This window comes from Rutilus rutilus, assembly GCF_951802725.1.
Source record: "Rutilus rutilus genome assembly, chromosome: 9".
NCBI classification, from domain to species: domain Eukaryota; kingdom Metazoa; phylum Chordata; class Actinopteri; order Cypriniformes; family Leuciscidae; genus Rutilus; species Rutilus rutilus.
The window spans coordinates 38,844,038-38,856,549 of NC_140223.1; the positions used below are offsets into that span (position 1 = coordinate 38,844,038).

Sequence of the window (12,512 nt, forward strand, 5' to 3'; positions counted from 1 at the left end):
TTATAGGCCCATTAGTTTATTAAATGCTGATGTAAAAATCTTAGCAAAGGTGTTGGCAAGGCGAATAGATTTATGTCTACCTGATATTATATCTGAGGACCAAACTGGGTTTATTAGGGGACGTCAAATGTCATCTAATATTTGTCGTTTGCTAAACGTAATTTTTTATCCATCCCCTTCTTTAGCTTCAGAAATGATTATTTCCCTTGACGCTGAAAAAGCTTTTGAATGGACTTATTTATTTACTGTATTAGAAAAATTTGGTTTCGGGCACAATTTGATTTCATGGATTCTGCCCCTTCTGCAAGCGTTAACACCAATTTTGATAGTTCTTCTTTCTTTCCTCTCTCTCATGGGACAAGGCAGGGATGCCCTCTGTCCCCTCTTCTTTTTGCCCTGGGAATTGCACCGCTTTCTATTGTTTTAAAATCTTCCCCATTAATATCCGGCATCCATAGGGGAGGCACTGAACATAGGGTCTCCCTATACGCCGACGATCTGTTGCTATATCTCCTGTAGGCTGTGCTGATGAGGTTATGCGCCTGCTTGACACCTTTGGCTCTTTTTCTGGTTACAAATTGAATTTTGCAAAAAGGGAATGTTTCCCATAAACAATGCGGCTAGGAAAATTCCTCAAAGCGCCCTACCCTTTCATTTGTCTTCTATCGGGTTTTGTTATTTAGGGGTAAACATTTCTCACTCTTTCAGTTCTCTTTTTAAGAATAATTTCACCAACTTGGTTGAACAAATTAAACTTGATTTAAAACGTTGGGGCAGCCTACCTCTCTCTCTAGTAGGAAGAGTGGGGACAATTAAAATGGATGTTCTTCCACGACTTTTATTTCTCTTTCAATCTCTCCCTCTTTTTCTTCCTAAATCTTTTTTCAACTGTCTTGATAAAACAGTCTCCTCTTTTATTTGGGCAGGTAAGATTCCTAAAGTAAACAAAACCATTCTTCAACGCCGTAAAAGCGATGGTGGTTTAGCTCTGCCAAATTTTTTATTTTATTACTGGGCTGCCAATATTTCTAAGATTTCATCATGGTATAACGCTCCAGAGGTTAACTGGTGTACACTAGAAGCCGCTACTTGTACCTCCTCTTCTCTTCCAGCACTAGTCCTTGCTCCTCTATCTCTCCGACCCTCTAGCTATACCAGAAATCCCATTGTGTTATCAACTTTAAAAATTTGGAAACAATTTCGACAACATTTTCATTTGAAATCACTCTCTGTTCTCATCCCTATTTGCAACAATCACTTGTTTTTGCCATCTGTTATTGATCACACTTTTAAAAGATGGCGTGATTAACGGCATTGTTTGTTTTTCAGATCTTTTCATTGATAATTATTTTGCTACTTTCAAGAACCTCGTATCCAAATATAATTTACATACTACAGGCTTATTCAGGTATTTTCAACTTCGTAATTTTGCAAGAACTCATTTCCCCAGTTTCCCCCAATTGCCAGAAAAATCCTTGATCGAGAATTTACTGTCAGCCCCTATAAATGGTAACCGTATCTCTTCTATCTATTTCATGTTGATTTCATCTAGAATTTCATCTCTCTCCTGTCTGAAGTCAACATGGGAGAAAGAGTTAGAGCTCAGCCTTTCTGAAGAGCTTTGGTCCGAGGCTCTTGTTAGAGTTAACTCTACTTCTACATGTGCCAGGTTAAGTTTGATTCAGTTAAAAGTTTTGCACCGAACACACTTTACCAAAGCTAGACTCCATAAATTGTTCCCAGAAACAGATGATTCTTGTACTAGGTGCTCTTTTTCCCCTGCTGATCATGTACATACATTTTTCTCTTGCCCCAAATTGGCCTCATTCTGGGCTTCCTTTTTTGATTTTCTTTCAGGGGCTTTGCATATTTCTCTCCCTCCATGTCCTATTGTTGCCACCTTTTGGTGTGTCTGTTTTCTCTTCTCTTTTAACGAAACAACAATCAGACGTTATTGCTTTTGCCTCCCTGGTTGCTAGAAGATGTATTTTGCTACATTGGAAGTGTCCAACTCCACCCCCAACCAACTCTTGGCTAAAAGATCTTATGTCATTCCTTTCTCTAGAAAAACTGAAGTACACTACCCGGGGCTCAACTGTTAAATTCTACAAAACTTGGAACCCCATTCTAAATTTCTTTGATTCTCTGACCTCACTAGATTTCGATTAAGTTTGTGTGAGCATGTTAACATTTTATGTACAGTACAGTATGGTTGTGTGCACATGCATGTAGGTATGCTTGTGTACATTTGTATGTGTTTGTTAATCCTCCTGAGGGGTTTATGTGTGGGGGGGGGGGGTGGGGGTGTTTGTCTAGTTCTTGTCTGAGATAGATGTGGGGATAAAAAAAAATACAGTTTCCTTGACTGTATTGTTACTGTCTGTGCAATAATAAAACTTGTGGAAATATAAATTACCATTACACATACGCAAATATGTGTTTTAGTCAGGCCATCCTTAAAAATATTCTTGTTTGCCGTAACCCGACCGACCCTGTCAATTTAGGACCGACTCAATTAATTTTCTTTTCACCTTTTAGTCCGACTGACTTGCCGGTTGTAAACTTGCGTTAAGACCGACCGATTTTTTTTTTTTACTCTTCAAACAACTAATACAAATACAATAAAATGATATTAATTATATTTTAGTAAGTATTGTGTATATAAATTGCCCATATATAGGCCTACATACAAATGTAGGCTACGCTCTTTCTTTTAAATAAAAACCTGTGGCGTCATATGATTATAAGGGCTGTAGGCTATATGCGAAATGAAACCGAAATCGCGACACTCAGGGCCACGAACCTACAATTAAAACTTTCACAGAGATCTCAAACAGGCATTAAAAACACCAAATATTAAGAATTGGCATATAATATTCGATGATTGATCGAAAATCGTATCTCTCCCCCCACATGCTCACCGGCAACGCTCCGACATTAAATTTCTCTGTAGGCTACTGTAGGCTAATAGGCCTATGTGTTGTAGCCCAGTCATTAAAAAACGATTTAGTTTCATATTCATGTTTAAATAAAATAATATATATTTTTTAAATTTTTTAAATTTCATGTTGGTTATATGGAAAGTGAAAAGCATGAATAAGATAAGATGATCCCGAATATCGGGAGACAAATGGAGTGGGCAGACATGATTTTGACCACTTCATTAAGTTTGTTTTTGTAGAAAACCTTTCTTTAAAGTGAATTTCATTTTGTATTAATTGTATCTTAATTTTAATCAATGTTTCATCAACCAATTTCCTGGATTTAATAAATAAGAGGTAGGCTAAATATAGCAGGCAATATAATCAGGACACGGAGGCGCCGATGCGTGAGGCTATTGTGATGTTGAGAGAGGTGCGAGATAAAAAATAAAGCACTTTAATTGGAATGATTTTAGCTTGTGTGTGATTTATCGCGGGCACGGGTCGGGTAACGGGCCAAATATTAACGGGTCTAGGCGGGTGTAGGATTTAATTTTGATATTATCACGGGTGACGGGTTCTGGTGCTAAACTTTGCGGGGACGGGTCTCCAAAAATGGACCCGTGCAGGACTCTGCATAGAGGCAGCGGCTTGCCCACAGGCTCCATAAGCCGTGTCTGAAAAAGCAGACAACGACTCCCAACCCTGTGAGAGGAAACACGGTTCTCCAGAGCCGGATGTAGCGGCCGCTGGACACAGGTGTGCCAGAACAGACCGCTCCACTCCGTATAGCCGTATAACCACTCGTCGCGCCGCACTCAAGGGTAGCGAGGGGGGAGGAGCCATCCTGGTCACTTAAGGCAGTAAAGGGTGCCTTCCATGACCTGGTTAGCTCCTCATGCATCTCGGGAAAGAAAGGTACTGAAGCGGTGGGCAGAGCCCGACCCGCTCCAAGAAACCAATCATCCAGCCGAGACTGTGCGGAGGATTCCACTCAAGCCCGACAGCCTCTGCGGCCCGTTTCAGCATAGCTGACGACTGTGGATCTGACTCAGGCCATGCTGTACAACCCAGGGGGGACAGCACAGGGGAATCGTCCCCGACAGTATACAGCTCGCACTCAAATGTAGTGGTCGGCATCCTATCCCCCTGGTGAATTTCCAATGGAACGTCTAATTCACCCATTACAGATGAATGAGTCCACAGGGAATAATCTCTGGGCGGAGCCTCAAACACAACTCTGCGATCACCTGACTCACACCACCCGCGAGGGAGTGGCGCAAAATCAGGGACTCTACATTCGCGAGCGAATGAGATCTCAACACCGAGATAGGCATATTTTCACACAGAAAACATGCACCACCCACAAAAGCTGCCTCAGCGTGTTGTATGCCCAAACACGCGACAGAAATTGTGACCACAGAGGGCTAGGGAACAACCACATCCAGCAGCGCACAGGTGGAAAGACATCCTTCTTCCGGAGAAGAAAGATGAAAAACTCACCCGTGTTTACTACCTTGGAATAACGCCCTTCACCAGTGCTGGAGCACACAGGGATGTCCGCGGCGACACTGATGGGAAACCCCGTCAGTGAATCACTCACTTTCCTCGCCCTTAAACCGACCGTCAGCCAACCAACACAAAGGTTGCTGTGAGAACAGCAGTTAAGAGATTCAGAAGCTCGCGATCACCTTCCGGGACCAGGTGGTGAACTTGCAAGCAAAGCCCGTGGAGAAGGCAGACCCAGCCCTTGCACACCCCGTTCGCGCACTGCATGTTTACGTGGACCGCACTCAGAGCTTCAGAAGCTCAGAGCAGCACTTTGTCTGCTTTGGAGGTCAAGAGAAGGGAAAGGCTGTCTCCGAGCAGAGGTTGGCCCACTGGATAGTGGATGCTATTGCCTTGGCTTACCAGTCCCAAGGCGAGCCGTGCCCCCTAGGGGTGAGAGCTCACTCCACTCGGGGTGTTGCTTGCTTAATAATCCTGCTTTATTGCACTCTATCTCAAATTTCTATTTCTGATTTAATTACAATAATGATCCGTCACAGTTTTTTTCTGTCCCACCACAGATTTGTAATAAACCTAAAAGGTCACTAACATTGTGTTTTGCACCATTGCTTTGGCATAGCATCTGTCAATCGAACAGAAAACAAAATCGCGATGTAGCTTAGTGCGCTTGTCACACGGCAAAGGCTGTGATGTAATTAAATAGGTTGTGGCTGGTTTCAGAGTGAAGCGCACTGTGTTCACACAAGCATGATTCGCATCTCAGAGCGGCTCCATTCACAGTAAATGCTGCGAGCTTAATCACTGCATGTGCTGTGAGTTTATCGTGCATTTTGGACTACTCCTGTGTATCCAATTTAATTTGCTTACATTTTGTACTTGCATTTATTCTTGCAGTCAGTTGAGATAGTTTACAAAATTAAACAATATTCTTTGAGATCATAATTGTATTGCATTAAGTTGTTTAAACCCCAAATCTTACCTTAAAACATTCTTCTTTAATAATTATTCACTTATTTGTTACATACAATGTCATTGTAAAATATAGTTTTAATGCAGCTGGCTACTTTTTAATAGTAACTTGTAAAGTAGTTAACTACTTTTTCAATAGGGTAGCTTGACTGTATCTTAACTTCTTTAACTTATGAGAAGCTTGTAGCTTGTCAAACTACTGTTTCAAAATAGCGTCTCCAACTCTGTCTGTTGTTGTAGTGACATTTACCCACCACTAAACATGACTTTAAACAAGGCAAACTGTTACTGATCACTTTACATGCCAGTCAGAATACCTCTTTCTATCTAAGTGGGTGGTCCCTGGCCAATTGAAGCAGCTAAAGAGCCCAGAGCTATCACTCAAAGTTCTGGCTATGTGAGGCTACAAAGTGTGGAATTTACATTACATTTTAAATTTCATTATAAGTATGAACTTCTGAATGACAGGTGCAACCCTACCCAGACTTTTTGCCATGATTCAAAGATCTGGCTACGTGAGACAATGTAGACCCCAACAAATAATAGCATCACACTAGGTTTGACATTAATTGTGTAACCTTTGTCTTACCCTGTATGTGGGGGTGTTTGATCAACAGCATCAGGGCATATCTGAGAGTTGTGCTGGTGGTCTCCGTACCAGCTACAAACAGATTTAAAACAGTCGCCATCAAGTTATTTTTGTGGAATTCTGTGTCATGATTGTCTTTTTCCTGTTGTACCACACAAAGAAACATTAGAACAGAAATTATATGTTGGCTAGAGTCCTTCAATGTACCGTTAACTTGTGCTGTACAGTTCTTCAATTTATTGTTCACACACACACACACACACACACATACATGCACACACACATATACTGTATATATTTATTTATTTATACAACAGTTTGTTCTGGTTCTCAAATCTGAGAGATCCTTTCCAGCCATACGATACTCTACCAGTATCACCCATTTAGCCATTTGTATCACTCCACTTGCAACATTTCTCTCAGCGAGTGTCATGGTGGATGAGCAAACCCACCATAATTTTACAAATACTACTGTTGCTTTTTTTGTGTCACACAGCAAAAAGACAATGACAAAAACTGATATACAATCATTGTAAACATTAGATACCTGATTGAATCTGTTAAGGAAGCAGTCAATAAAATCCTTTGGGTCACTGAAGTCTAAATTCTGCTCATGCTCCTCAACCTTATTCATAATGAAGGAGCTGATGTCGTCTATCTCTCTTAACATGGTGTTATGACTCCCTGGCAAGAGCTCCATTAGTCGAGGGAAGATGTTGCACAGCTGTTGAGAATGAGAAAATTGAGTTGTAATACATTTTTCAAAATGTATTTACACTACAGTCTGTGGCTCTTATTTGACTCTCCTTATTTTAGGAGAGTCAAATAACACACTTCACTTATCAGGTGTATTAGATAAGGGAGACAATATGTGCAGTGATGGGACTGTTCCAGGACTTGGATTGGGAAACACTGGTAGAGAATAGCTTTAGCAATGCCAGGTTATGGGTTTGATGGTCTGGAAATGCACATGATAGTAACAAATTTGTATCTTGAATGAATTGCAAATCACTTTAGATAAAAGTGTCTGTCAAATGGACAAAAGTACATGTAAAGTTCAAACCTGCCGCAACTGTATATGTATGTAGTGGGTAGGACGTAGGCAGTGGGAATTGTGCCTTGATTGAATCAGGTGGTGGTCATTTGGCTCTGCACCTTTAAATCCAGCAAGCTGGCGGTCTCTCTCTCATTAGTGTTTTGCTACAGACTCTTGGTTCCGTGGACTCTTGGTTGGTTGTACGAGTTGATCGTGATCTGGTGTTTGTGCGGTTATTTAGTGCCGTGGTTACCTCCAGCTTCCTGTCTTCACGAGCCTTCACTGGCTATGAATTGTGTCTGCGCGTTTCAACGAAAATGTAAGTTCTCTGCTTTTACTCGTGAGCAGCGTTCAGTTTTTTTCTTTAGGCACTGGCCGTAATGAACTCTCATTGATTCGTGTCCTGTTTATATTAGTAACGGGTTTAGAGTGTGACCACTACAAAGTTTGCTGAGTGCTGTTTGTTGTGCTGAGAATGTAAGTTCACTGGCTTCCTTTCTCCCTCACGTGTGTACATTTTCATCACGGAACGCTTGTTCATATGTATGTAGTCATGTTGACTCGCCATGTCTGTATTATAGTTTGTCCTGGGAATGTACGAGTAAAAACCAGACGGAATAAAGCGATCGCTACAATATTACAACTAAACAAGCTCTTGGCTCGACGCTGCGGTCTGCATTCAGCGTTCATACACACTCCCACACACACACGCACAATCACACGCTCACGCACAACTAGATACTAAAAACAAAGCACAGGAAAAACAGTGGCCAAGATGGCATGTGACGGTCCTCCTGCAAAGAAAACAGTTACAATACCATACAAGTAATTATACAGGTCAAATCAAAGCTATACTTAGTTTGTAGCCTGTGCATCAATAGGCTGAAAGTTACTTAAAACATAAAAGGTCTTCAATTAAATACAAACAGCCGGAACAGGGCAAGGTGCTAAAGAAGCCTACTTTACCAACCTGTATGAACGCAGGTGGATTCGAATATTTTCACCCGTCTTTGAGGTGCTTGGGTCAAAGGGGACAGCAAAAAGCACTCTAGAATGTAGCTCAGATTGCTCATTAACATAATGGATGGTTGCCAACAAAAATTACGTTTTGCGCTAAGTTTCTGTCCATATCTGTTGTAATTGCACATCCGAATTTGTGTATTACTGCAGTGATTGCGTCAACAACATGTCTACGCAGACTCTGAGCCCTATTTTCAACATTTCTTGACACTGTTGTTGGATGTGGAAGTATCTCACTGACATTAAACTTTCCAATTTTTGCTGCTGTGTCGACCAAATGTTGGGCCAGCTGATTAAAACCTTTTCTGGACACAGTATCATACGGTCGAATGTCTTGGCAAACAAAGTCAACACATTTTTCTGTGGTCTCTTTTTTAAACTGCTCTGGCACCGGCCTAGACTTTGTAAATGCCAGTTTAGTTTGACCCTTTGTGATGATGCATGAGTGCCGCCTTAAACCCGAGGTTCCAGTCTTGTGACTGCTGAACGCTTTTAGGCATTTATCACATTGCGCAAAGGGTATTTTTTTCCCACCTATGATGCATGAAAAAGACTCCCATACATTAGACTTGCCCGACGTGGGTTTCTTAGCAGTAAACTGACCATTGTCCAGTCCAAGTTGAACGTCCTTCAAGGACAGCGCATCCATACTTTGCTCCACACTTTGTTCAGCCATTTGTTTCTTTTGAGGGCCGTTTATCACATACAGTCTGCCCTGAGGAGTCGGACCATTATGTACATGCTGCGCGCGCGCACAGATCCAGCAAATACAATCAATGCATGACAGAAAGAACCGTTACTGGTCCGTGCGTGCAGCGCGTGCATAACGGTCCTGAGTGCAGGGCAGGCTGTAGCCTATTGGGATGTTCGCCGGAGTCAAATGTGACGTCACGATATGGGCGTGGGCGCGAACTGGTTGGCAGAAAGAACCAAAACATGTCGCATGTTGCAGCAGTCTACCTGTGTTTTGTCAGCATATGTTAATTATTTGTCCGAAGAAGCTAAAAAGAGATATAATTAAGCTTTTATATAACCAGGGTTCATGTTCTCTGCCTGATCCATATCACCTGAGTGAGAATTTTTTGTTGTTCTTTGACATTTAAACGAAGTCAGCAATTTCGTTGGATTTACAGCTAAAAAATCTGGCGGCACATTACTGGAGTAAACAAAGCATCTGTGAAAGCAGTGCAGTTTGAGTGTTTCGGAACGTATATGTGATCGGAGAGAAAGATGAGGCCCTTCTCTGACTACGTTTGAATGTGTGAATTAAGTATTAGCTGCTAAACTGTTGGTGAGATGAGATGAGATAATGCAACGCTGACATAGGCAGTACAATGACAGTTGCACAGATGTTGGGAGTTGGGAACCGGTGAGAAAATGTCCGGTAGCCTACCCGGTAACTTCACCAGTAATAACAATATTAATTTAGGTCTGCTTAACGGTTCCTGAACGCTGTAACTAACAGCTGCCCAGCCATCAACACAGCCACATGCAATTTGTTTACATACGAACTGCACTAGGTCTATATCTGTATTCTAAGAGTTATTATTACTTGTATGGATCACTTAAATGTGTATTCTTACAAGTTAAAGAACAAATGTTTGTGCAATTCCTTTTTTTCACATCTTATGAGGCCAAAAAAAAAAACTGTCTGGTAAAAAGTCACAGTGGCTGGTAGTCAAAAAAGTTAACTTCAGGCCCTGTATATAACATTGGTTAACATACGTAAAAATGTATGAAAATACAATAATTTGCCCTTAATTTATAAGGGTATGTACACAGATGATACACACAGTACAGTAACCAATCTTGCCGATCACACAGCACGATACAACCATTTGTGTTCTGTGTTTGCGCTGCGCAGCAAGCGGCTATTACTTTTCTTCTGCCAACCAGAGCGCGTGTAACCGCGTTGTGACGTCACGGTGAAGATCCCTATACCGGGTGGTCGATAAGATTAAGATTAGGTAAAGCGAAGATATGCTGGTCTGAAAGAATGTCGGCGTCGGGAACGTGATATTGAATGACCGACCGCTCCCGTTCAAATTACACCAGAGTTACCGACCGCTACCGTTTTTTAGTCGGAAATTTAATCCCGCGGCGCAAAATATCTGTTCGGGTCCTCAGACCTCTACATTAAGGGACCGTCTCTAAAGTTGCATACAACATTGTCATACACGTTTCTAACTTCAATAGCAAACTTCAATTTATTTGAATAAATATCAAAAATCCAAAGGGTGCGCATTATGCCTGACACTACATGAACACTTTACAGTTGGTTTTATGACTGTAAATCGTTCTATTCAAATGCTATCGAAGTTAGAAACGTGTATACCAAAGTCGTATACACTTTAGAGACGGCCCCTAAATGTGCGAATGTCCAACGTCAAGCCAACTTTATGCCAGTCTATCACTGGGAAACGCTCAGCATTAAGCTTTGCGCGTTATTCTGAGTCCATCTGCTTGCCTGCGAGTTTGGTCTTTTTATATCACTGTAATTAGTCCATTAAGCTACGTTAAACGTTTTATATGTCCAGCATGCATGCATGTTGGCTACACAGGAAAAGTAACCGTGAAGACACTGAATTTAACATGAAACAGCCGTCATAATAATCACAGATACACTTACATGGTTGTAAATGAGTTTTATGAATGAATGGCTTGCTCTAACTGTTGCTGGTCTTCGTCAACAACACGCGCTTTTGCACCCCCTGCTGGTGAGATCGACTAACAGAAGATGGAGAGTATGCTCGGTAATCTACTGCTTTTCCTGCAGTTCCTGGATGTCAACGGAGTATTTTCTGTCGAATTTGAACCACTGAATTTGTGGAAGCGAATTTGCAAAGCGAAATAAAATGGACCGAAAATTGCCTGTTGAATATAAAAAAAAAAAAATTAAACAGTTTGAATATTTTGGAAGTGAAATATGAAAGGTGAATATGGATTATTTAATTTTTAATAATGAAAATGTGTTTGAAATGTTTTTAATTGAAATATTCACAGCTTAAATATTCAACCATGCTGAATTTCAGTCCATAAAAATGCAAGCCCTAAAAATACAATGCATTAAAAATGCAAGCATGGTTAATGCAATGCATATTTTTACAAGTAGTACAATTCAACAAGCTTTTTTGTTTCAAGAACATTTGGCGTTATTTTACTTCCATACAAACAGGACACAGGTGTGCCAGAACAGACCGCTCCACCAGAGGAATCGCCGTATAACCACTCGTCGCGCCGCACTCAAGGGTAGCGAGGGGGGAGGAGCCAACAATTGGCAGTAAAGGGTGCCTTCCATGACCTGGTTAGCTCCCCATGCATCTCGGGAAAGAAAGGTACTGAAGCAGTGGGCAGAGCCCGACCCGCTCCAAGAATCATTCAGCCAAGACTGAGCGGACCCGGGCGGAGGATTCCACTCAAGCCCGACAGCCTACAAACAGTTTGTGCAACAATCTTGTGTTAATCATGTGAGAGCATAAGAGTGACTGTTGATGAAGCTGCTCCTTATGAAGGGTATTTCAAATCAATCATACAGGGTTTAAATTTCGGTTTGGGTGCTGTCTGTCAAAATGTTAGGATTTTGACGATTGACCTGTGCTATGGGAAAAAAAATGTTTTGAAGAGGTTTAGCTAAAGAGGTTTAGCTAATTTACTCTGTAGCGACAATGGCATCTGCTTTTCAAATTAAGGAATCATGTGACGCCAAAACACAGCGCCTTTGTCCTAACTGGTTAATAATTACCCTACAAGGACCAATTTGCCAGCGCCAGTTTGGCTGGGTCTCCCCCGACTTTACAGCCTCATGACATTCCACACACACATACACACACACACACACACAAACACCCTTTTGTGTATAACTGAGAATAAGATAAATATCTGTTATTTTTCTTTATAATGTGTGTACCTTCCTATATGCACGTGTGATAGAGGTTTGGTTTGCTAGAGTATAGTTTTGAATTCTAAATGTTCATTGAAGGGAATTCCTCAGTCGTGTCTTGTTGTAACCCTACCTCAGACCATAAAACTTTACGACCCAGGAAAGCAGGCATTCCAGCATTACACACACACACACACTCTGGACTTTGAAACAGATATTCCCCCACATAACAAGCCACTGAATGTTGATATGTATTCCTATGTTTCTCAAAGTGTCGTCCCTTGCCATAACGGAAACACTGACAACTTTATTGTGTGTTTAATCAAACTTTATTTGTGTGTAATTATGCATATAAGTGTGACGTTATGTTTCCCCAATCTTTACCTGTCATAATTGATATCTCTGTAATCCTCTCCATCTCACAGAGACGAATCTTGACTGCAAAGTACAATAATATGCATTTGTTCCAGGAAATATCATATTTCTAAGTATGAATCCTTTCCCTCATAAGACATATGGTAAAAGGGGGCGTGTTTTTCTTCACACAAAGAAGACTGTTTCCCGCTTCATATCAGGAGAGCTGATTCG

At 41.3% G+C, this 12,512-nt stretch overlaps 1 protein-coding gene across 1 annotated transcript in view; it reads right to left on the reverse strand.

The window, feature by feature from the left end:
* LOC311297495 (cytochrome P450 2G1-like) overlaps positions 1 to 12,512 on the reverse strand; it is a 30,882-nt gene that overhangs the window by 11,976 nt on the left and 6,394 nt on the right. The window contains exons 5-6 of the mRNA XM_084419810.1: positions 6,536 to 6,712; positions 5,989 to 6,130 (exon numbers count right to left, since the gene is read on the reverse strand). Of these exons, the coding sequence (XP_084275936.1) occupies positions 5,989 to 6,130; positions 6,536 to 6,712 (319 nt within the window). The remainder of the gene's footprint in view (positions 1 to 5,988; positions 6,131 to 6,535; positions 6,713 to 12,512) is intronic.